Here is a 26774-nt window from a genome sequence, read left to right as displayed (position 1 = left end):
GTGTTTATTTGAATGTTTTCTAGACTTGCCTCCATAAATGTTTTTTTTGTAAGACCTAAGGACCCTTGACTTGTGCTCATGTCAGTATCGCGATGTCATGGCGTGTCATATGCATGAAAATTGTCCCTTTCTTTTCCCGAGGGGTTATGTGGGGAGTTTCATATCTCAGTTAATCTAACTGTGAAGCAAAGATGCTTTTCTAATTTTTTTGTGTCATTTATTTTCAATATTTCTATACATTTTTATTTTTTTTGTTTGTTTTTTGCAAATGATCACTTGCATTTGTATGAAGAAGACGTGACTGCAGTCCAGGAATATGTACATAGAAAAATTTCTTATGTTCAGATTTTGTTTAGTTTCTTACATGCTGAAGTTATTTTTTCAGAAAAATAACAGGAATATATGCAAACCGAGACAAAAAATAAAGGTGTACAGATTAAAGTATTGAATGTTTATTCTATCTTGTCAGTATTTGTCTAATAAGACGGGTAAATGAATTAATTCTTCAAGTTGGAGTTGCAGTTTCAGGCGTGAATGTTTACAGTAGGTTTGTGTAGGAAAAGGTGACTGATATCACATTGTCTGTGCTCCCAGGGCAGTTTCCCCACAGGCAGTACATTTAAACCAAAAATATCCACATTTCACATTCATTTGAGTGCAATATCCACCTCCCCCATCTTTATGTGAAGTCAACTGCATTTCTTCAAGAGATGTAATGTATAAATAGAAGTATAAAATGTCCACTTTTTACTCGCAAACAATCCTGTTTTCTACCAAAACAACGCCTATATTTACCTTGCTCATATTCTACTCCCCAAGAAACCTAACATTATCTCACCTTTCTATTAAGCCAGTCATCTTCTCCCTATCAGCCTGGTCCTTTGGTCCTGATACTATAGCCATATCCCAGATTGTCTTTGCTCTCACAGATGCTCATCCTTCTCTAGTGCAATGTAATGCCATATGTTAAATGACCCTGAAAGATACAAGGGGTTCCTACCTCTCTGCACCCTGGAAACAAATGCGTGCGTACATATATATACACACACACACACAGAAGATGTATTTATATATATATACACATCTTCTGTAGTATGTATATGTACACACTGTATATCTTCAGTAGGAAGAGCGTGTTCGCAGCTGGTTTGGAAGGATGAAGGAAATGAATGTGCTTTGAATGTGACTCTGGTCTGATGTTCGTCAACCCAGGTTGAGAAGGCCTGCAGAAAATAAACAAAAGAAACGTCTTATTGTATTGTGTGTGTGTGTGTGTGTTAAACAGATGTTAATGTCAGGTGATTTTTTTCCTTTTCCTTTACCCACATTTGTCAGATTATGCAGAATGCATAGTGACATGTCGCTCACTGCATTTTCTCTGCGTGCAAATCTGGCTCTTGAGGCGAGAGATGTGAGGATGGTGTTGTGGAAAGCCCGACATCTTTGACAGTGGGTGCACGGACTGTGTTTTTACACTTGTTGAGATTAGACGATTTTGGAAACACATCACAGATCTGTTCTAAATGCAGGCTCTTCTACAATCAGGGTTGGCCATTAATGGAGTGGGAAAATAAGATTTTTGTATTCTGATGTCCTTTGCTTATATTGATGTGTGCGTTTTGTTTTGCACTTTGGGGAAAAAAAATTTTCATTGTCATAAAAGAAGTTTATTTTCTATGTAAAATTTAACATTTAAGGATAAATAGATAGAATATTAAAAGTCCAAAATGATGTATAAATATATTGCTTTTGTTTCCTGCCCGTAATTTATTTTTCCTATTTTGTATCAGATCTGTACACGCTGTAGATGTTTAATGAATCTTTCACTACTGAAATGCAATGACCTGTTTTCTGTGCTGCCCCTCAGGAATGGGGAGTTACTATTGCAGTTTCTTATTGTATCAGATTCTTTTTTAAGTTTGTAATAAAACCACTTTGGCAAAAATAAGCATGGAAAATAAGCTAATTGTGTCGTCCTCATTGTTTCTGGGTTGATCATCATGCGACTAAATGGGGGAACTGAACACACATGGATCTTCAGTGTTGTCATAGATAAATCTACCTTCCACGTCTTATTGCCAAGTAGAAGATCCAGGACTGTGAGAAATGGATCACTGTGTTGTGTTCACATGCAAAGCCACAGACTGAGATGCCAGAGCAGTGTGTCTTGTTGCAGTAAATAAATTCATGTGATGCTTGATCAATAATTCAAAGCCAAGACAAAATTCTCTAATGGTGAGGAGCAAGATTGCTCACCACCTACTTCAAGCTGGACCCATCCCAGCAGATATTACTTTATATTTCATCATCCGCTTCCACCCCTGTGTGCGTGTGTGTGCGCGTGTGCACATGGTTTTTTTCCCATAAACACTGACCTTGTCAGGACATGTAGTCCGCATGAGACTTACGGAGGCAAGACCTCACTTTTGAGGAACTGGTTAAGTTTGGGACTAAGATTTGAGGTTAGGGTTAAGCGTTAAGTGGTTGTGGTTAAGGTAAGGGATAATGCTTTATTCAGGCTGTTCAAATGAATGGACATCAGTGCAGTGTCTGGAGAATAGCTGCACAATCCTGTGTGTGTGTGTGTGTGTGTGTGTATACCTCTCTGGGACATAAACACTGACCTTGTCAGGACCAGAAGACACAAAACCTAACTGGTTAAATTAAGGGCTAAGATTTTAATTGTGGTTAGGTAAAGGTTAGGGATAACCAAAGCCTTTTACCTTACCTTAACAGATTATGGTTAAGGTAAGGGATAAGGCTTTGGTTAGGTTGTCCAAATGAATGGATTTCAATGCAGAGTCAAAGGAGAGCAGCGTGAACCTGTGTGTGTGTGTGTGTGTGTGAGAGAGAGAGAGAGAGAGGGAGAGAGAGATAAAAGGAGAGATAGCATGCACCTGTTAGTGTCTCTGTCAGATGCAGCTGAGAGCTTGGCTCCGGCATGTGAGGCGCACACACACTCTGAGGCTGTTCTTTCTATAGCAACACATACAGTACATGCTGTATAGTGGCGTGACATTAACATGTATGGCTTGGCTCCTCCTTGGCTCTCCTCTACATCCTCATCACCCACTCGCTGCATCTACCCCCGCCCACATGTCTTCAGCTGCATCCATGTTCTCCATCTCTCTCATCATCATCATCATCATCATCACATTCCCCTTCAACCCAGCTTTTCCCTCCCCCCTCTCTCTTTTCCTCTCTTCAGAAGCCTTCCCTCCTCTCTCTCCTCCAATAATTCAAAACCACCCCATCCTTTCCTCCCCTTGTCCTGCCTCCAGGTTCCCAAAGCCCCTCCCTTTGTCCCCCCACTTCCCTTTCTCCATCATCCCCACACACTAACACTCATCCCGTTTCTCTTTGAGGCTGCTGCTGTTACGCAATGCCGCTCCGCTGCGAGTTGATGTGATCATTACGCAACCTCTCCTACTCTTCTGGAATACTGATGAGCAGCAGGGCCGTGGCAACAAAAGGACAATGGAAAACAACGCAACCTTTGAGAGAAAACAAAATCACAATCATCCTGAGAGGACATATGACATATGAAGATGCCTCCATTTTTCAGCTCCTTTGTCTTAGCAACAGTCCAAGTCCGACGTGTTATTAATTTCCAGTTTATTTCATACACATGGTCAGTTAGGACATGGCACTGTAGTTGTGTGTTTCTTATACAAGGTTAGGACAATACAAAAACATGTTTATATAAAAAGAGAAAATAAAGCAGAACACCAAAGAATAGACATTTTAAAAAAAGAAATTTCTCAGGTATTGTAGCTACTTTGAAAAGTAATCAAGACTCCAGTATGAGTGAAACGAAGCATCTGAAACTAGTACGGTTTCAGACCAAAACGCAAGTGTTTATCTTTATAGATAGACAAAGAAAACAATAGTATTTTCACACTTGTGTTACCTGCAGGTGGCGTTCCATCTGCAGTTTGTACACACTGTGTGAGCAACACTGAATAGAATTCTTTTGTTTTTTTAATTATCTGCTACTTATTTAACGCCCAGTTTTCGGAACTGAATAAACTCCCTGACAAAGCTTAATGTAGTCATACGTAAAGGTCACCGTTACAAATACATGCGGCGAAAACAATCATATTTATTTCTTTTCTTAACAGGTGAGAAATGAGACACCTGAGAGAAACAACAACAATGGCTGCTGGAAAGAAGAAACAAACAAAATAATATGCCATTTAAAGAATGCCACAAGTGTAAAAGTACAGTAGCTGTTATTTTGTCTGTAGGTGGAAAAACTCAACTACATCTGCACAGCTCTTACTTCCATTGCTTTTTCATGGTGCACTTTGACATACTATGTCAAACTCTGTGACCTGCTGAAACTTAATGATCAACAATTGCAAGCCAGTCTCACGATGCAGTAATTGTTGTTTACTGCTGCACTAAAACCATGCCTTGTACGCACGTGTGCTCTCCTTTGTCATTTTGCCCTGGAGCTCCATCAGTCGTTTCTTCAGAGTCTCGTTCTCCCTCTGTGTCCTGGCTGTTTTCTCCTGGTACTCTGACACCGTCTCCTTCACCACCTCCAGAACCTCCTGCACGGCTTCAGTCAGCAGCTGGGCCACGCGCGCGTTCAAACGCTCCAGTTTGGACATCCTAAATCAAAACAGCACAACAAAAGTCAAAAAAAAAAGAAGCAAAATGCACATGAAGTGCACGTGAGTGCCGAGTAGTTAAAGGTACAGTATGTGTTATTGACCGAAGTGTCAGCATAATGTAAATCAGGTGATCTAGAAAGAACAACACCTCTGCAGTCTCACAACTAAACCAGAGTTTGACCAATCACAGAACAGCACAAGAGTACAGACCGTCCTATTGGCTGTATTACCACAGTCTGCATACAGCTCCCTTAAATGACATGATCGCTCCCAGTACCAGCAATAATAACAGCATCTCTGCTCCCTGCAGCTGGGACATGTGTGACTGTTGTTGCTGTTTAAATACAATTTATTTTTGGATTCTTAAAAAGTAAACAGGCGTTGCCTTCTGTCTGCACCTACAGTCGTCAGCACAGATAGGATTTTAGACTCTATTGACACTATTGTCACAATAACAGAGGTGATAATATAATGATAATAACAATAATAACAATAATAATAATAATAATAATGATGTCAGTACTCGTATTGACATATATTGAAATGCAGGTTTCAGAATCTGAAAATAAAAAGTGAATTTCAGTTTCTCTCAGAAATTGTTCTTTCATCACCTGGACAGAGTTCATCCATGGCAATGTTTATACTCATGCAGCACTTGCTGTATATATATATTCACACACATATACACATGTATCTATCTATATATAGATAGTAACTCACGGTATATACTGCAAATTATATTGAATATTCTTATTATTATTCTCATATTATCATTATCTCAGTAAATATTTTTTACAGGTGAAAATGCATGTTTATGCTTTATTACCTTTACCATGACTGTCTTGCTGCTGCAACGATGCAAATTCGCCAGTTGCGGGACTTAAAAGGAATATTTTATCTAAAATAATTTAAAGATATGAATCTGGATGAGCTTTTAAATAATAATAAACAGTGAAACGTGGCTGTTGTGATCGTTTTATCAGTGTTTCAATGTCACCAGAAATGGCTAATTTTAGCATTTCCATAGCATATTTACAATAGTTCACAATTTCTTTGACATTAATTTAAACAAATTGGACAATGTGAACCTAATGACAGCGGTCACAGTGTGTGTGTGAGCATGTTTAGGGTACAGTACCTGTAAGCTAGTCCTCAGGTCAGCGTCTGTGGATGGCTAACGTTAGCTACATTAGCTAACTCAGGATATGTTTCCAAATTCTACTTCCGCGTCCCACAGGTCAAACTAGCCCGCGACTGTGGCTACATTCTTTAATTACAATTAAACACATTTAATTGTAATTAAAACGGGAATCCTCAACAAATAAAGACACAGTTAGCAATGTTAACGTAATGTAAATAGCAGATGTCGCAACATACGATCATAACAATCCGCAACCCCCGGAAGAGCAATCTAATTCACTTCCGCATTTAAATCAGTTTTCAAAACAAAAGCCTTAAATCTTTTTCTTTACAGGCAGATCCCAGCCATCTTTAGGAATGCCGACACCGCCACCTACTGTGTGCAAGTGTGTAATTCAGTTTTCCATTTTACACAACATAATGTAGATGGGTTTGAGGCTTTTTTAAAACCTAAAATAGCAAGTCCCTTCCCTTCCATACATAGAACATAAGGCAAAGCAGATCAAGACTTTTATCTTAAAAAGTGATTATTCCTTTCAATTTCTGCTGCAATATAATCATATATCATTTTTTAGTTTTATGTGCTGTAAAAATGTAATACATGTTGGAAAAGATTCATATATCTACATTCTCATCCCTGCATTACATAATAATGTTGAGTATTTTGCTTGTCATTAATCTGCTTTACTTCACTATCACCACACAGAGTGAGATGTTTATATCCGGTCATCTCGCTTGGCCGAGGGTGTTTTCCTGTCGTCTAGTGTGCATGCACCACTCATAATGAGAGTCTATGCTCAAGATTTTTGTGCCCCAAAGGAACAGGAAACACGTCACATGTTGGTTCACTCGCTGTAAATGAGTGAGAACACACATTTAAACTTAAATGCTGGTTCCACATAGTACTCACGTCTGTGTAATGTACAGCTCAGTTATTTAAATTTCATGTGATTTCCATCATCATCATCTTCTTCTTCATGTGAGACAGGTGGGGCGGTGCCAGAGCGCCCTCTATTGACGGGCCACCACTGACGAGGACACTTCTGTGATTTCACTGCCCTCCAAACCACTGGTTCTCCAACATTTTATACCAACTACCACCTGAGAATATATAATGTTGTAATGATTAATATTATAACGTTAAATGCAGTGGTGTAAAGAGACTGAGGCAGATTTATGCTCTCATCTTCCTCCTCTTCCTCACATATACTTAACACACTGATATAGTGACATTAGATGAAGATGGAGCGAGAGATAATTATTATTATTTAATCACTCCTCAGCTCCACTGCGATCACACACCCTGGTACATACAGTAGAGCAGTAGTTGTAGGATCTTTGGCTGATGGACCCGACGGGTTCTGGATCTGTTGTTGATGCGTGAGACGTGTATTTGACATGTGGTGTATTCCTGGATTGCTTTTCCTGGTGATGTAATAATACACTGTTGTATGGAGAATTTCTTTTTGATCCACATTGTTAGCCAGGGTGTGTAAATGGCACCACACTTTGTCTATGGAGTGTTATGAGCTGTTGCTAGGCGCCGAGCAGGCCTCTAATTCTCTTCTCCTTTCAGTAGGAAGCTGGTGTTGGACACGGACAGGCTGGTTATATGTACGTGCTTTGTTATACAACCTGTGTTTTGTGTAATTCTAGGGGGGGGGGTTTAGTGTAACAGGGTCTACACTCTATACTACAGTATATTTTTGAAGGTACTGCAATTTATTAAATACATGATATTTATTTTATTTTGCCTTTTTATTTTACAATTACACAAAACCTTTGTTTCACGTTTTTACACGGCAGGTTAAGTTGTCATGTGGAACCTGCATCATTTTCTGTCCCCCACCTTCACTTTTGGGGTGCCCACCTGGTATTTAAGGGTGTGTCCGCCCTCACCTCTCCCCTTCTCCTGCTGCATGTTGTGGGAGAGGTACGTGATTTCTGTATTGTTGAGCATTGTCTTTATGCTTATATGGAGATTATCACGCTGTACATGTTTGTTTCCCTGTGTTTCACATGCTGATGGGAGTTTTAAATAAATGGAGACTACCTCCAAAAGATATTCATCGTACTACTACACCGGTTACACGTAAACGGCACGAAGACTGGCTCGCGTGCAAAGTGATAATACAGGACCTCCACACGATCGCCACATTCCTCTGGTCAGAACGATGTCCCGCCCCCACTCTTCTGTAAGCCATGGCTGCAGGTGCACCACACCACTCCTCCTCCGAGGCCTATTTAACTTTTAAGGCCCAATTACAGCTCTACCACTGGTGGTACACGTACCACCGTTTGAGAACCATGGCTCTAAACTGAAGTGTAAATAACACAGCTATAATGAATGCAACAATAATAGTCCAGCACTGGCTATTTGAGGTGGTGGGAGGGGGCCCCATACAGGCTTAGGCCGGCACTGCACACACTGACCTTTAAGCAGCTGTGGAGACCTGTCCAGGTTCTGCCTCACTGATGTGTCTGCTGGTGTTTCTTCATGTTACTGGAGTGACTGAAGCTCTTGCCACAGTGACTGCAGCCAAAGGGCTTTTCCCCAGTGTGGTAGCGCAGGTGCACGGTCAGGTAGCTGGACTGACTGAAGCACTTCCCGCAGATGCGGCAGGAGTACGGCTTCTCGCCCGTGTGCACCCTGCTGTGTTTCTTGAAGTCGCCGGCGTGCCAGAAGCTGCGAGTGCACAGAGAGCAGCGGTAACGTTTCCTGGAGTCTCCACACAAGTCTGCAGAGTCCAAACGGCTCCATCTAGTGTTTGTCAGGGTCCTCGCATGTTGTCTGTCTGCACCGCTGCCGAGTCTGTGAGACTGAACCTCTGTCACGCTGCTCTGGCTCTGACTGGACACAAACCCCGACAGTCCTGAGGAGGTTCCAGCTGCAGCCTGGTGCTCAGACTCCTCCTCTGACACGGGCTCTGCTTTTATTGTACTTGCTCTTGTGTATTGTGATGCTTCAGAGCAATTGTCCTTGATTTTCATGTCATTATCAGTTGTTGTATTGTTCATGTTCTCACCATGAACATGTTCTGCAGCAGCAGCAGATGTGATGGATGCCTCACAGAGGCCGACAGGGTGGAGCTCAGTGTCGGACAGATCTTCTTCTTTCTCTCTCAGAGAACTTTGCTGCTCAGTTTCTGTGAGACACAAACACATACATTACATTCAGGTCTCTTCTGTCAAATATCTGTCCCAGGGACCACTGCTCTGCGACAGCAGGGGAAACGCTGCTTCTAATAACAGTTACATTTCATTACTAAAAGTTTGTTCAGAATCAGCTGATTATCACAGATCGTCTGACATGTTTTTCTTCGCATTAAAACCAGTGGAATGTAGAAATCACTGGGCCTGAGTTTAACTACCACGGATCTGTTCCTATACTTGTGCTCACCTAAACATGTTCCATTACAAATAAGCTGTTGAACATGTCTGGACGTAAACACCTGGAAATGAAAGTTGAAATACTGATCTCATGTCCAATATTCATCTGTCAATGCCAAACCCAATTGTTTCAGTGAAGAGTAAAAAAATAACTCTGGCCTGTAAATGTTTAAACAGTGACAAAAGCATCTAATGCTTGTTGTGCACAAATAAAATGTTCAAAATAGATGTTTAGTTTGCTTTGTACTCAATCCATTAATTATTAATAGATTGTGTTTTTTTCTGCTTCTTAAATATGGTTTCTTTGTTTCTCAGTCAGAGAAAAGTGGTATCGGCACATGACTCGTTTTCTGAGCAGTAGAATTCACTTGTTTGCAGCGGTCGTACCGTTGCTCCTCAGGCTGATGTGGCTCTGCAGCTCCTGCAGCCTCCTCTTCAGACTCTGGTTCTCCCTCTGTGTTCTGGCTGTTTTCTCCTGATACTCTGACACCGTCTCTTTCACCACCTCCAGCACTTCATGCACTGCCTTACACAGCAGCTTCTCCAGCCGAGCACCGAGACGCTCCACTTTGGACATTTTTAAATGGACTGAGGGGGAAGAAGTGTTGTGATTAGTAAGTATCGGTACGTTTGAATGACGTCTTGGGTTTATTACAGGGTTACATCGTTTATAACCTTTTTCTTCTAACCTATTGTACAAAAATGTGTTGGTTTTAAAAAGGTTACGTCACTTGTGTATTAAACAGTAAGGGTCATTGTGAAGAAATTGACTGGATCTAGCAGGTTTCTTTTTTATCTTATTTCTTTTATTTGATTGTCTTCTTGCCTTTATTAGGGCTTTGTTATAATACACTCAATCGTTTACAGCTTTAATTTCTGTTTTGCTTTTGTCTGTCATAGCACCTTGTAAACTGTATATTTAACGTGTTTTTCCTCTTCTTACGTGGTATACTATATTATAAAATAATAACCATTATAATAACAACGACAATAATAATAATAAACTTGCTTTCTATCAATACCATATCATTTTTTCATTGGTTAAATAAATACACATTTACAAACAGTATCATAACAATATAACGGCAGAAACCTGCATATCACTATTAAATAAGAACGCCACAAATGTTGAAGAATAATAGAAAGAGATGGAGAAACATACCTCGCAGTGATTCCAGTGAAATCGTGTTGCTGTGTTCAGTAACTCGCACACTATTTCATAAAGAACGGCTTTAAAAGCTCATTATTGAAAGGTTTGAAGCGGAATCTTCACTCGCTGTTTTTATTAAATTAACACAAACATGATTTGTGGCTTTTTATTTATCGTGCAAACATTCCACTTCCTGTTGCTACCGGATGTGGAATGTTTACATCCTGAGGGACGAGCGCTGCTGCCACCTAGTGGTTAGTGAGCGAACAGAGCCTGGAGACATGAAGAGGAAAGTTTGGACACACCTTGTCTTTCAATGGTTTTCTGTATTTTATTCTTTTATTTTCCACATTGATGATGAACACTGAACACACGTCATCTCGTCTGGTTTCCAGCATTTATTTCTTTCTTTTTCAACAGGACAATGACCACAAACACTCCTCCAGGCTATGAAAGGGTTATTTGAAGAAGAGACCTGGCATCCTCCATCACCTGACTGAAACCCAGTAGAGTTGGACCAGAGTGAAGGCTCAGCACCATGTCATAAATGAGAAGGGAGATTTGAGACTTAACCCCTGGATCAACATGTTTTTTCTTAATAAAGGTTTAATGAAGCTTGAGGAAGCCTCACCAGTTCCAAGGGTCCCAGGGTCTCGCTGCAAGAGTATCCAATAGACAGGTTGTAGGTTTCTGATGCTGAAACTATTTTAGACATTTCAAGTTACTCAAATCTATCATTGAGCCATTATCATACTTGGATGATTAAGTCATCTTCTATTTTATTATTAAAACAACGAAAAAAACTAATTGATCAGTTGTTTATTGTTTTTCTGATTCACACCAAGTTTGACAAGCAGAGGTTTCTGTATTTATGCAAAATCCACTCAGACACCAAGCCAACGATAAACTCAACAACGATAAACTCAAACATAAACACACGACCTGTCACTTGAGCAACAGACTGCTTTTACACAAACATAGAAAGTGCTTCAGGTTTGATTGTCCCTAAATCCTCCTGTTCAAATACACACAAAGTGAACAGTAGACTAGTTCAGTCATGATGTGAAGTCACGGCTGTCCCTCTACAGTCGTTTCCTCAAACAGACTGAGCAGGTTCTTTGGTTCAAAGCTCGCTCGGGGCAGATCCTCGTCCGCTCGCACCCAGTTGCTGCCACGTCGCCTCCGCGTGGAGCTGTCACTCATGCCGTCCGGATGAAGCTCTGAGTGGACAGAGCTCGCACTCGGGGTGAGTGTGTGGCAGGTTGTGTTTGAGTGGATGCTGGAGGGCGTGTGGACAGGACTGCGATGACCGTTGGTCAGTGAAACTGGCAGAGGAGTGGACGTGCTGTCCACACACAGTCTGGATTTGACTCTGGGATGAAGTAAAAAAACACGAGTAAGACATCCACAGATAATGTCACGACAGAAGAACAATTTATGAAAACGTTCAATAACTCAGAACCTGTGTGAGAAGGTGGGAGAAAGCTCTGGTTTTGTAGGATCCAGCACAAACACTACGTCGTCCTCTGGGCTACCTGAGTGGCTGTGCATGACACTGAGGGACAGAGTTAGATCCCTGTCCCAGCTGTCCCTGGGAGGGGTGCAGGGCACTGGTTTGGTCCATTGAGGAAGAAAGGACACGTGAAGGGAGGACAATAGTCTGCACCCGAAACAGACCACCTGCTACAAGACAAGGAGCACAACATTATACACTTAAGAAGTTAATATTTAAAGATTTTCATTTAAGTTTAAATGAGAGAGAAGGGACGCACACGACTGTCTTCATGATACTGGATTTAAAATGTATCATCAGATATCAGCAAACACACCAACATCTCTGATATGAATAATGACTAAAACAGTCCAATATCATGCATCCCCACTTAGATACTGGCCCCCGTTCAGACCAGGTTCTCACATCCTTGACTTTGTCCGTTCACATTTAGGTTTTAAATAAATCCTGCATGTGTCTCCTGTTGCCATTTGTAATCATTGCTAATACATACAGACCTTGTTTCTGTTCATAAAGAGCAAATTATTGAATGATTTAGTTTTTAATTGTGCAGACACATCACATCTAGTGACCCATGCAGCTGTACCAACATTGATCTCGCGATGTCATCCAGGTGTTAGGTGTTACCTGGCAGAGGGAGACCAGTCTCAACACAGTCTCTGCGACCATGAGATACACGCGTCTCTTCCACATGCGTTTCCTGATGAAACGGAGAGCAAGAAGCTCGGAGACTGTGGGCCTCTCAGAAGGCTCCGGGGCCAACATCATGCTCAGCACTGTCTGCAGCTCCAGTGACAGGCCTGTCCGACACACGGAGGAGGTTAAAACACAAGTCATGTCAGGCTTTAAAGAAACATCAACAAATGTTTCCATACAAGATACAGAATCAATATCATTATGTCTGTGTTTGAATTACATTGTGAGATTTGTGCATGTGACGTGTGAAGTGTTAATATCTTTCTATAGTGTACATTTTTGGTAATGCATGTTTATTATGTATTATCTTTATCTTTACTGTCTTTGCTGCTGTAACATTGTAAATTTCCCCAAATAAATAATACTATCTTATCTTAGCAGAGGCCTGTGTGTGAGTCAGTGCAGCACACACACAACAAACAGAACATAACATTCAAATGTAGGTGAATTTGATTATTTACATCATTAATTACACAGCAGTGTATATTTTATATTTTAATAACATGAAAAGAGAGTTTATTTCTCAACTTTTTGACATTTGACCATGAAAAACACACACACACACACACACACATAGCCCTAGAATGAGTCAAAAGAAAGTGGATCGTACCATTAGTAAACTCTGAGGGGAGGCAGCCTTGTCTGAGCTGTTGCCAGCCGTCTCCACCATTTGGAACTTCCATGTTACAGGCAAGCTCCAGAATAGAAACCCCCAAACTAAAGGAAAATGACAACTATTAGGTGTAACGTTAAAATATTTGAACTTGATGTTGTCACCACATCTGTACCTGAAAACATCTGCAGCAGGTCCATACTGTCCACGGAGGAGCTCAGGAGCCATGTATCGAGGATCTCCCTCCTGTGCGTCCTCCTTCACGTTGCCCTCTGAAGTCGTTGTGCTCTTGTGTTTGAGCTGCAGCAGCAGACCAAAGTCCCCGAGCTTGAGACGACCCGAGTCAGTGACGAGGACGTTGGCGGGCTTCATGTCCAGATGGACGAATCCATTAGAGTGCAAATGTTGCAGCGCTGAGAGGAGGTCACACAGGTACGTCCACGCTGCAGCTTCATCTGCATCAGAGAACAACAGTGGAGGAAATAACACACATTCATTACAAATGGATGGAATAATCCTGTATCATAGGATTACACTCACAATATGTTGAACCTGGACCTGGATTATTCAGAAAACAAAAATCATCATCATCATCATCATCATCACCACCACCAACATACAGTCCTGGTGATTTAAGGGGGAGCCAGGACTGACTTATAATGTACACATTTAAGAGTTTAGTGAATGTGTGTGTGTGTGTGTGTGTGTGTGTGTGTGTGTGTGTTTCACATATCTCTCAAACTGATGGACTGATTGACACCTGTCAAAGTGCAGTGTGCAGTTTGACGTTGTTTGGAGAAGTAATGCAAAGGATATCGGTAAAAGAAGCACACATCGCTCTCGCCGCTCTACTGTAGCCACGCCCCCTCTCTCACTCACACAGCACTGTGAGTGAGACAAGGCGTGGTGAAGCTGAGGTAGATGACGAACACAGTGCCCCCAACCATAGACTGCTCCCCCCACTCTCCTCCAGGAGGTGTTACAGGTCTCTCCTGCAGCTGTCACCATACTGAACTCTAGCTCTGCATCCTGCTGACGACCAACCAACTGTTGTAGTTCAACTTTCCATATTTATTGCACTGCCATTACGTCACTATCAGTATTTGCTTGTATGTCACTGAACAACAATGTCTAAACACACACACACACACACCAGGCACTGCACAAGTTCACTCACATATATTAAGACAGTAAGAGTTAAAGTTATTTTTTTAATAACCGTGGATAATTCAGAGGTTAATATTAAAATGTAACCCACATGGTCCACGCTCTTACAACGTTACAAAAACACAACGTCCAGTGTCTAAAGGGAGTTTTAGACACTGGACGTTGTGTTTTTGTAACGTTACTGACGTGTTTTTGGGGCATTACAATATCTTGATAATGATATAATGCTTTTTTTTACAGAATATGGATAGAAGACATTTCTAAAGCTTTTACAATAATCACACATTGTGAACTACAATTATTTAGTTCAGGATTACATGAGATTGTCATATTGTAAGATTCAGATTACATCATGTCACCAACATGAGTGTTAAATGAATGTCCTCTGCATACAGACCTGGTCCAGGAGGCTGGTTCTCAGCGTGCAGCAGCAGGCTGGTGCTGCACAGCTCCGTCTGTATGTACAGCCGTCCACACTCCTCCCAGGCAGCCACAAAGTCCAGGATGTGAGGGTGAGGACACAGACGCTCATGGTTCCTGGCTTCCCTCACACTCCGGGTCCTCTCACTGTTGCCTCTGAAGCGATGGGCAGAGCACTTCACTGCATACAGGCGGCCGTCCACGTTGCTTTGCACCTAAAAGAACAGAACAGAACAATAAGGTGCTGACATTGTCTCGAGCTGAGGACGACGACTGAGGGACAGAGAAATCCTGCATGTGTATTTAAAACAGTCAGGATTTTCAGTGAACAATGTTGTGTAAGTGTCAGCATCTGGATTAGGCCTGTGATAACGTCCACATTTGTTAGATTAAGACAGCTCACAGCTCAGGTGGATTTTTGTCTCTGACTGAAGACGACCTGGACCTCCTCAGTGCTTACGACACACCATTCACTAAAGGTAAAGTTACGGTTAGGAGTTTCCAAGATCTCAAGGATAAATCTGGTCTACAGAACCAGGACCACTTCAGATATTTAAAAAATCTGAAGTGATAAAAAATGATGAGCCCGAAACAACGATATTCTACAGGTATTTGTACAAGCTTACCAAGATGAACCTTATAAGAAGATCATTTCAAGATTATACACAAGTCTTCAATCTCTTAACAAAGAAAATATATCGAAGGTCAAATCAAGATGGGAAACTGAGGGCAACACCGTAATCACACAGGAGAACTGGAGCGACATTTTGAAACAACATTAGTAGAGAACTACAAATTCTAATTCTAAATAATGTCATCCTCTAATGATGCATATCAAAAGAAATCATATTCCAACCAGACAGACTGTTGGAGGTGTTGCAGAAGCAAAGAGGCAAATCTTTAGCATGTGTTTTGGAGTTGCCCTGTTGTGACCCCATTTTGGTTACGCATATGTCAAATCCTGGACCTGGAGACAAAAAATAACTTTATTTTTCAATTTGTTATATCTGATCGATCTGGAGGAACAAAGAACATTACTGGTGGCTTGTAAGAAATCCATAACCATGAAATGGCTGAAGAGAGAGACACATAGTGCAGATGAATGGACAACATCTTTGTAATGGAAAGAATAACTTTTAATCTGAGAACACAAAAAGAGTTATTTATGGAAGATTTACATATGTCTCTACCATCAGACCAGGCGTCAGGTAAGTGCTGATGAGTCCACCATTAATACTTTGATTCATCTACTTTCATCTTAACCCCTTTGTCTTTACTTTTCTTGCTTGCTTTCATGTCTGGTGGTGGTGACACATCAATCAAGTACTTGATTAATTGAGAAAATAATTCCATAGCGCTGCTGTATGAATAGAAATGTTTTTTTATTGCTTAATTGAAAATACTATAAATGAATAGATGTATCACACCAAAAAATAAGTGATAATAGAAAATGAGAAAATGATGAATGATTGAGCTAGTGTTTCTTTTAGGAAGCAGGGTTTACTTTTTATAAAAGGACACAGCACAGGCTATGATAGGAAAACAAACGTTTTGTCCTCATATTAATGGACTATTTTTTACCTACCTGATCTATCCTAGTCCTTAAAATACAACACAGACACACACAGTGCCACATAGGATTCTTCGACATAAAGAAACTTTGCTCACCTTGAAGACCTCTCCAAATGATCCTCTTCCCAGTAGACCCAAATTGGTGAAGCACTGACTGAAAAAGGACTGTTGTTTGCTGGGATCGTACACAGACTTTGGACAGGGCAGCTTTTTAAGGGAACCAGACAGGGGCGTCCAGGGGGAGGGACGCGGGTGGAACACCCTGCTCAGAGGGGGACATCCTTTAGATGGAGGCAGCGGTGGCATAGAATACGAGAGCCGCAGAGGAGAAGAGTCGGACGAGTTGGACAAAGATGACAAGGATAAAGGGACATGACGCTTTTTAAGAGAGAAGGACTGCTCTGCCTGGGAGAAAGTGGGAATGGGGAGTGAAGCCCTAGACATGGAGGATTCCACTGCCACGGACATGGTGTTGGCACGTTTTCACTTCTCTTTGAAGATAGTGTCCTGCAACAGATACACAATGAGAAACAAGAAAAGCTTTACGCCGTGGAAATGAATACCTAGCTGTGTGTTTGTACTGTAATAACTTATCTGTCTTACCCATGTCACACACAACAAAACCAAAGACTTCAAATGCAATGATGGCTCAAAAAATACACTGTCATGTGTGCTGACCAGGCAATAGATCCAAGACCCAAGATGGAAGATGTTTATTTACCATTAGTGCATGCATTACTCTCTACATGTTGGTCCTATGATGACATACGCCTTTTACCCTGCCAGCTGAGATTGGCAACAGTGGCCATGTGACCCTCATGTGGAGGATACAGCAGTACACAATGAATGAATGAATAAACAAACGAGATGAAGAGAAATTCAAAATTAAAATAAAAGTAAATGTGGAAAAATAGACGAGGTGACAGTGATCTGGTTGGAGAGAGACACTAATCAAGAGACAAGCCTAACGTGAAGCACATCATTATTTCTTGATTCAGATGTCAAATTACTTTCGTACTTTCGTCGTTCCACTATGGTTAAATGTTATGCTGGATTAATGTCTGACTTCTCAGAGAAGCCCAGTGAGGAGCCAGCTCAGATTTGACTATAAACATGTCAATTCAGTTAGTTATTTGCCAAATAAACAACAATAACATTTTTAGTTTTAAACGTTTCTGAAAGATTTCTAAAATATCTGTTTCCTGGTTTTTATGACGGGTGGTTTCATACATTTGTTAAGCACTGTATATACAAACACTACTACATTAAATGGGCAGTCTCAAAGGAAATGTACAAGACTGTCCACAGACATTGTCCAAAGGCATATTACAGTGTTTTCAGTTTTATTGTCCTTTGGTTAGAGTGAGCTAGCATGTCTAACTGTTTCCTGTCTCATAAAGTTATAGCTGTGTTATTAATGAGATTCAAACATATGGACAGTTTTCATGACTCACTCTTGGTTTCCCTGGCCTGATTAAGGACACGCCCGCTAACTGTATGTGTCACCTAACGTTAACACACTCAACGTCAACCTTGACATACAATGTTAAGTTTAAATGACATGCAGATTATAATATTACACCTGTTGACACCATGACCAGTAATTGTGTTAACCGTTGTAGCTTAGCTCTGACAAAACTCACTTCAAACGTTGGCTAACGTAATGAAGAAGACAGCCAGCCTTCATCGACACAACAACAACGTAACAAAGCTATTGAGTGCGTCTTTGAATAGCATACCGTAAGTGACAGTCCAGAATTCGTAACTGTAGAATTGTGTGACATTATCACACCGACTGTATTTCAGTTGAGATGTCTTCGTGACTTAATGAGTCACTGTGTCCAAACAAACTGCGCCTCTGCTTCCACCCTTCCTTCCAGCATGAAACAACCTGGCGCCAAATTCTGAAAATAATACGCAGCGTTACGTATGTTCCGTAATTTCAGACTTACTGCTTATCTGAGTTGCGCAATTTCCGCGAGCGGTGCAGTCTGGGACTTTAACACAGGGCTGGTGCTACTGGCTAGCTAGCTGACCACTTGAAATGGTAACTATAATTTTCATTGTTGTCGACACGTGTATGATATTTTTTGAGATATAGATTTTATTTTTACCTTTTGATACTTTGGTAAAATGATGTACGCCGTGACGACAGATGATAATGCAGGCCACAAGACTGTTTATTTCACTTTGTGTTTGCTAGGTAGCTAAAGCTAACTTTGCTGTGTTAGCTTGTATGAGGAAAGCTTGTAGCGAGGTAGCGTCAGAATGCTAACTCAGTTTGATTCGTCCAAACTAACTGGACTTCAATTGTCAGACGTACAGCGTATTCTTACTTAGAAGAACATGTCAAACCTTTGTTTATCTCACTAAAGTGACGAAGCTTTGTGTTGGGTAATTTAACGTTAGCTTAGAGCTACGTCTGCATGCTAGTACACACAGTTCGAGGTTAGCTCTTTAAAGAGTGAATTGTCAGTAGAGAAACAACCTACTATTTAATTTTAAGACTAATTATTCATCAGTAGTAGGATTATTACAGTGTACACATGCGTAATTAAGGGATTGTGAACAGTTGACAAATTGACAGGAACTAAAAAACTCTTATGACTTTAATATTTTGTCAGATGAAAAAAATATATCTGAATTTGCGTTCTAAAATGACCTAAGCTGCTGAATTGTCATATTCTTTACTGAAATCTCTGTCAAATTCTCATTTGAGAGAGAACACATGTTGAATTTAGTCTTACATAGTTTTTCCCCAACATCTGATTTTGCTTGTTTCTCTCAGGACGTGTTCTTAATGATCCGGCGTCACAAGACTACAATCTTCACAGATGCCAAGGAGTCCACCACTGTCTATGAGCTGAAGCGTATTGTTGAGGGAATACTTAAAAGATCACCTGAAGATCAGAGGCTCTACAAAGTAAGTTTAGGGCAAACACCACATGACCAACAGAATTACAGCATCATCCATCCATCCATCTTCTACCACTTTATCCTCCACACGAGGGTCACGGGGGGGGTGCTGTGCCGATCTCAGCTGACATAGGGCGAAAGGCGGGGTACACCCTGGACTGATCGCAAGTCCATCACTGGGCCACATAGAGACAAACAACCATCCACTCTTATGTACAGTTAATTTAGCGTGTCCACTTTAACTAATCCCCACATTACATGTATTTGGACTGTGATAGGAAGCTGGAGAATTATAGCATCGTCTGACACAAATGTTTGTTTTTTGTGGCATCATTGGATTTAATCTGACATTTTAATCTGTTGTTCCACAGGACGACCAGTTGCTAGAGGACATTAAAACTCTGGGTGACTGTGGATTTACCAACCAAACTGCCAGACCTCAGGCCCCAGCTACAGTTGGTCTGGCCTTTCGCATAAATGGTATGTATGTCCAGAGTTTTTGTTGATTTGGTTTTTCCTTTCCAGTTATGAACAGGAAGTAGAATACTCAAGTAGCATAGGAACCGAAAATCAGGAAACACTGAAAAGAAATTATTATGCAAATTCTGTACCATTTTGTTGTTATGGCTGGGACTGTGTGTACTTACCTCACTGAAGTCAGATTAGATTAATAGTCATGCTTCAAAGAACAAATCAATTAAGAAGCTATGAAAATATTTAGGTGATGATCTCTTTGAACATATCAGACGTCGAGGGTGCATGCCCCTCGTCCTTTTGTCCTGTGCTCTGCTCCTGCGCTGTGCGCTTCTCCGGCCGCAAGCGGACTCTCCGTATCCAGCGCAGACTGGATCATTTCTCTACGCGCTGCTTTTCCCCCACATCCGAGTAATGATCTTTATGACGAGGATCGAGTACAGTTGCGATGAAGTTCTGACAGACAGCGCACTTTTCATTGTTTTCACTCTTTGGTCTGTCTCAACCTCTTTGTGTAAAAGACGCGTTAGAACTGCAATTAAGGGAACAGAGTCTGCCACATGCATCAGATGAGCCGAGCTCTGTTGTTAACTGCTCAAAGGGGAGAAGAGAGAGGATGTTCTCCATTAAGGTGTGAAGTGAAGGTCACGGGGAGTTCATAATCTGTGATGTAAGTTACGCTTTTGTTCAAAGAGACTTTCCCAGCATTGTTCCACCGTGTACTCACATCTTGTTGGAACCAATATAAAGAGCAGTTTAATTGCCTTTTTAGTAAGTAAGTCCAAAGCTCATAAAAGGGAGATTTAGTAAAAACTGGGAGAAAAAAAAAGTATTATTCTAGAAACAAAGGAAAGTGATAGTTCAGTGTGGCTTTGTGAGGTACTGGGGCATATTTAGCACCAACATTGTGCTGGTTGTCCTCCTTGAGCTGATGACAAAAGTCAAGTTGTTATTATTATTATTAGTATTATTATTATTATTGCCCAGCATAATATATTTTAAGCTTTATCTTGTGTTTGGACAAGCATTCTGAGAGGACAGTAAAGATTATATACTGCTCACTTTCCTACACCACAGAGAAGATCTGGGAGTTTCACAGGAGCTGCAGGTCTCCTACTTCCTCATTTGTTAATATGGCCGCCTTTACACCTGGCATTAGAATGTTTTTTCTTTCTTCTATGGACTCCTCTTTGCTTTTTGACGCAGGAGAGGAAGTTGTCTTCGAAAGAAGACAGGAAGTTGTCTTCGGAGACAACGTGGTCACAATGTGTCTCTGACCACCTCCTGAAGTGGTTTGGCAGATCCTATAACAATCGGTCCTCGGGTGTATTTACACCTGCATCTACAAGTGGTCAGACACTATCTGATTGTAATATGATTATAGAAAACACATTTTAATGCCAGGTGTAAAGAGTGAACATATTCAGAACATAGATTCATAGATTGTTGTCAAAAGAATTCACACAGTGCTGATTAAGTTGCGTATGACTGCGTTTCTCAGTATGGCAGTGTTTAGATCTTGTGTCGCTCAGGGACATTCTTGTGCTGCTCACAGGAAGTCATTTGTTTTATGTTGAGACAACAGCAACTTTGTACTAGCAGACTGAGATGGCTGCAACTAATGACTGTTTTTATGGTCAACTATTGAAAAGCACAATGACTCGCTGTGTTAACTAAAATTTAAAGCAAAAATGTATATTTTAATAAACATTGCTGCTGTTTAGGATACATCTACAAAAGTACTGAAAACTGAGTTGGTGAATACCCTTTTGCTCTTCTCAAGACGACTGCATACATTTGATTAAAAAAGAAAGGGTGTTAACAAGAGTTAACATTACTCATTTAAACTTCAATATGCCAGGAATGCCAAGAAGCTAAACTTGAAAGAAAATATCTTCAAACCATGTTGTGTCTTGACTTTTAACATTAACTTGTAGGTCAGGCAGTGAAAATGTAAACGTGAAAAAAGAGGTGAACAAATGAAAAAGAAGGTGAAGGTGAATAACACACAGTTGTTCTAAAGAGGATCTTTAGCTCTACAGTAACATATTAATGTTAAAAGCCAAGACAACTCTATATATGTCTATATGCAGTGAGCTTTCCCAAGTTGTGTCCACATCATCCAGAAGTCCAACGGGCCTCCTCGTGCATTACCGATGTGCTCCCGTTGTACCATGTGCATATTTTACTGTGATTTTTTTTTTTCCCTTGGTGTGTGCAGAGTGAAATGCTTGCATACCTTTGATATTTTTGGGTGAGAGGGTGTTCACTCTGATATTCACGTCTCGCGCTGTTCACTACATGTGCAACTCCCAGCAGAAAAAACCCTGTGATGACATAGCTCACAATTATCGACAATTAAATGTGTTGGCTACTGATTTTACCATTGAGCGTCCATTAATTACTGCAAACACAAAGAAGCGTCTACGAGAAGTTTCAAAAGTGAATTCTACTGCCCACCCCTGCTCTGCTGCTGTATACACACAGACGCTCCCTCAGTCAGGTCTGATAATGTTGCTTGACAGCCTGTTTTCAGTTGAAAGGACACTAAACTGACATACAATCATAACCTCAACCACACCTTTAAGCCGGTGTAGATAAAAACCTTTCTTTTACTATTTACAGGTTAAGCAGCAGCTGAGTTGATGCAGATCCCCCTTGTTGTTGAAAATGACTGTGTATTTGTCAATGTCCTCACCTTTGACCCCTTCACACCTGGCATTAGAATGTGTTTTCTGTGAAGAGATGGCTCTTCACCTGTTACATCTGAACCAAACGTGTCTCCAGTGTCTGTCCGATCACAGTCATCCCTCCCGTTAGGTGGACGTTCAGTAGCAGACTACAAGTCCGTGAAGGCTTCTGTTCAATGTGTGTGGTCACAGTGCGTCTCTGATCAGCTCATGAAGTGGTTTGACAATCTGTCTTCGGTGCATCTCACGTATATTTGCTGTGTAGATGCTAACATGTTAGCCGCAGAAAAGGCATTTTAATGGCAGGTGTAAATGGGGCTTATGTGACATGAGTGTTAACCAGGTGAAACTCTTCCCTCCAGATGAGATGTTTGAGCAGCTGCACATCGAGGCCTTCTCCAGCCCCCCAGAACTGCCTGATGTGATGAAGCCCCAGGACTCTGGTAGCACCGCCAACGAACAGGCAGTGCAGTGATGGCAAGGAAGGGGGGAAGCAGCAGTGGAGGAAAGGATGGAAGTTGGTGGTGTGTGGATTTCACTGCAGGGCAGAGGATATGTAACATCATTTCAGTTGATGGAAGGGGAGAAATGTTGGTAACCGAGCCTGTCCACCATGTTACCATCATGCTATGATCCTAGCACACCCTTACAATCTGCTTCACTAAAGATTTTCTTTTTTTAAACTCTTCCCAGTTTCCCACATCACATGCAGTTGTGCTCCTTTATTTTGTTCTTAAGCACCAGCTTTTGTGTGTGTGTGTGCGTGTGCGTGTGTGTGTGTGCGTGCGTGTGTGTGTTATTCTAATTATTATCACGAATATTTGTGAAAGCGTCGTCGTGTGTCACATTGTTTAGAAGAACCATGCATGGATGAGGAGTCTGGTGTCGGAGTCGGCAAATGTGCATGAGCAAAATTGAAACTAGCGTGTGGAGTTTGACAGAAACAGATGAGTCTTCAGCTGAAACAACGTTCCCTCCATCTGCTTCTCCCACTTCTGTTGTACATTTCAGATTTGAGATCATACACAAGGAAAGAACATGTACATGTTAAATACGTTACTTTTGGATGTTATGGTTTTGCGTCTCCAGTATGTTTTACTCGTCAGTTCTACGCTGTGTGTTTCATGCACTGAGACCAAAGGCAGGTTCCTCATGGACACCAGAGGGACGTCTTGGTCAGAGGACATTCTGTCTGTGACATACAGTAAAACACAGGGGTTAATCTTGAGTTTATAAAAATAATGCATACATCATGTCGCCAACATCAGCTTGGCACCTTCCTCTAATCACATAATTATGGCTTGTAACTGTAAGTTTGCTTAATTAAAAGATTTTTCCTGTTTTGTTTTTTATGCTGCCGACTATTTTTTATGTTGTCCACGTTTAATGACACTTACTTATAGCTTCACCACATGATAGGAAGAGTAACAGGCAGCGATGCCTCATGTCTGGTGAAGGGAAACCTGAAGCCAAAGCAGTTAGATTAAATTGAGCCGTCATTCATTTGATCAGGTTTTGTTTTACAGGCGTTGATATCACTTTGTTTTGGCTTTTTTATTTGTTGTTGCTAATTTCAACTTTATAAATGAAGAGTTTAAAGTGATAGTTCAGGTTTTTCTGAGTTAAAACAAAGCAGAGGCCCAAAGAGAAAATCCATTTTAGCCACTTATATTGTATTGCTTAATTCACCATCCTATCTAATGGGAATGCTTGTAAATGACTCACCCCCTCACCAAAGTCTATGGAGAAAAAAAAAAAGGTTTTTAGCTGACACTACTTTGTCTTTGGTATGTTTGTCACTCAGTTAATCCAAGCAAAGCACTTCAAATGACCGTTTGACAATGTTTCCGATCATAGGCTGCTACAAGAAGATACAGCTGTAGATATACATATACGTACATATATATGTATATATACACACATATATACATACATATATGTATGTATATATATATACACACGTGTATACATATGTATATACATATATATATACACACATATGTGTGTATATATACATATATATGTATGTATATATATTTACACGTATGTATATATATATATATATATATATATATATATATATATACATATATATACAGTGGGTACGGAAAGTATTCAGACCCCTTTAAATGTTTCACTCTTTGTTTCATTGCAGCCATTTTCTAAAATCAAAAAAGCTCATGTTATTTCTCATTAATGTTCACTCAACATCACATCTTGACAGAAAGAAAACAGAAATGTAGATATTTTTGCAAATGTATTAAAAGAGAAAAAGTGAAATATCACATGGTCATAAGTATTCAGAGCCTTTGCTCAGTATTGAGTAGAAGCTCCTTTTGAGCTAGTACAGCCATGAGTCTTCTTGGGAATGATGCAACAAGTTCTTCACACCTGGATTTGGGGATCCTCTGCCATTCATCCTTGCAGATCCTCTCCAGTTCTGTCAGGTTGGATGGTGAACGTTAGTGGACAGCTATTTTCAGGTCTCTCCAGAGATGCTCAATTGGGTTTAGGTCAGGGCTCTGGCTGGGCCAGTCAAGAATGGTCACATGGAGTTGTTCTGAAGCCACTCCTTCATTATTTTAGCTGTGTGCTTGGGGTCATTGTCTTGTTGGAAGGTGAACCTTAGCCCAGTCTGAGGTCCTGAGCACTCTGGAAGAGGTTTTCTTCCAGGATATCTCTGTACTTGGCCACATTCATCTTTCCTTCAATTGCAACCAGTCGTCCTGTCCCTGCAGCTGAAAAACAACCCCATAGCATGATGCTGCCACCACCATGTTTCACTGTTGGGATTGTATTAGGCAGGTGATGAGCAGTGCCTGGTTTTCTCCACATTTTACCGCTTAGAATTAACACCAAAAAGTTCAATCTTGGTCTCATCAGACCAGAGAATCTCATTTCTCACAGTCAGGGAGTCCTTCATGTGTTTCTTGGCAAACTCTCTGCGGGCTTTCATATGTCTTGCACTGAGGAGAGGATTCTTGCCATAAAGCCCCGACTGGTGGAGGGCTGCAGTGATAGTTGACTTTGTGGAACTTTCTCCCATCTCCCTACTGCATCTCTGGAGCTCAGTCACAGTGATCTTTGGGTTCTTCTTTACCTCTCTCACCAAGGTTCTTCTCCCACGATTGCTCAGGACGGCCAGGTCTAGGAAGAGGTCTGGTTGTCCCAAACTTCTTCCATTTAAGGATTATGGAGGCCACTGTGCTCTTAGGAACCTTGAGTGCTGCAGAAATTCTTTTGTAACCTTGGCCTGATCTGTGTCTTGCCACAATTCTGTCTCTGAGCTCCTTGTGCAGTTCCTTCGACCTCATGATTCTCATTTGCTCTGACATGCACTGTGAGCTGTAAGGTCTTATATAGACAGGTGTGTGCCTTTCCTAATCAAGTCCAATCAGTTTAATTAAACACAGCTGGACTCCAATGAAGGAGCAGAACCATCGCAAGGACAATCAGAAGAAATGGACAGCATGTGAGTTAAATATGAGTGTCACAGCAAAGGCTCTGAATACTTATGACCATGTGATGTTTCACTTTTTCTCTTTTAATACATTTGCAAAAATATCTACATTTCTGTTTTCTTTCTGTCAAGATGTGATGTTGAGTGAACATTAATGAGAAATAACATGAACTGTTTTGATTTTAGAAAATGGCTGCAATGAAACAAAGAGTGAAACATTTAAAGGGGTCTGAATACTTTCTGTATATATACACATACATATAAATTATGTATGTGTATATATGTATGTATATACATATATATATACACATATATGTGTGTATATATATATACACACATATATGTATGTGTGTATATATATATATAAATGTGTGTATACATAATGTAGTCATGAAACAGTTGATTTTTGAAGACCTTTTTATTTATTAATTAGTGGCTAACATCTGTTTTTCCTTGTGCAGTCAGTGTTGATTGACTTTCTGTATTTTAAAAACCTGTACTATTCCTTTACTGATGGGATTTTGTCAGCAATATTTTAATATTGTACTGTTTAGAGCAGCTCTATGATTTATTTTATTTATTGATTTCCTTTAGTTCATATTGTTCTCACATAGGACAGTTTTCTAAATAAACTTAACCTTAGTTGGGGTTGGCAGGATGAGACTGTAATGATTTGTCATCTGTATAAATGATCACATTTCTTTATTAGGAGCAATAGTAAAGGCAGCACAGAGCTTTTAAAATGTAAAATGAGCAATCATTTCTGAAGCTTCTTACACAAAGTACAACAATATGTGAATATTTTTATCTGACTGAAAAACAAGTACACTAACAACAGTAATAACAACAGCAATTCAAAACAATGATAACATTAACAACACTCATGATAACAACAGTGTGTCCAGCAGCAGCAGAAGAAGAAGAAGCAGCAGCAGCAGAATAAGCAGCAGCAGC

The 26774-nt window shown here is 40.6% G+C and overlaps 3 protein-coding genes across 4 annotated transcripts; 1 reads left to right on the top strand and 2 right to left on the bottom strand.

Moving 5' to 3' along the window:
* Positions 1-4383: 4383 nt before the first annotated feature.
* On the bottom strand, positions 4384-10489 carry LOC122762347 (zinc finger protein 34-like). Of its 2 annotated transcripts, XM_044017537.1 has the most exons (4): positions 10312-10489; positions 9537-9737; positions 8193-8905; positions 4384-4617 (listed from the first exon to the last, which is right to left on the bottom strand). In XM_044017537.1, the coding sequence occupies exons 2-3, from the start codon at positions 9724-9726 to the stop codon at positions 8229-8231; spliced, it is 867 nt and encodes a 288-aa protein (XP_043873472.1). In that variant the 5' UTR covers positions 9727-9737; positions 10312-10489; the 3' UTR covers positions 4384-4617; positions 8193-8228. The 2 variants fall into 2 exon arrangements, 1 of the variants encoding a protein (XP_043873472.1); XR_006358704.1 differs by lacking the exons at positions 8193-8905; positions 9537-9737; positions 10312-10489 and adding an exon at positions 5758-6951.
* A 614-nt stretch (positions 10490-11103) lies between these two features.
* On the bottom strand, positions 11104-18191 carry pkmyt1 (protein kinase, membrane associated tyrosine/threonine 1). The gene is made up of 8 exons (XM_044017538.1): positions 18020-18191; positions 16377-16787; positions 14686-14923; positions 13297-13576; positions 13119-13225; positions 12440-12612; positions 11762-11982; positions 11104-11671 (listed from the first exon to the last, which is right to left on the bottom strand). Exons 2-8 carry the CDS (start codon positions 16746-16748, stop codon positions 11368-11370), a joined length of 1695 nt encoding a protein of 564 aa, XP_043873473.1. The 5' UTR covers positions 16749-16787; positions 18020-18191; the 3' UTR covers positions 11104-11367.
* Positions 18192-18244: 53 nt separating this feature from the next.
* Positions 18245-23712, top strand: LOC122762349 (elongin-B-like). Its single transcript, XM_044017540.1, has 4 exons — positions 18245-18327; positions 19069-19203; positions 19568-19676; positions 22723-23712. The coding sequence occupies exons 1-4, from the start codon at positions 18325-18327 to the stop codon at positions 22833-22835; spliced, it is 360 nt and encodes a 119-aa protein (XP_043873475.1). The 5' UTR covers positions 18245-18324; the 3' UTR covers positions 22836-23712.
* Positions 23713-26774: the final 3062 nt, after the last annotated feature.

Source organism: Solea senegalensis, unplaced genomic scaffold (assembly GCF_019176455.1).
Source record: "Solea senegalensis isolate Sse05_10M unplaced genomic scaffold, IFAPA_SoseM_1 scf7180000015570, whole genome shotgun sequence".
NCBI classification, from domain to species: Eukaryota; Metazoa; Chordata; class Actinopteri; order Pleuronectiformes; family Soleidae; genus Solea; species Solea senegalensis.
This window is presented reverse-complemented; position numbering and strand designations above follow the sequence as displayed.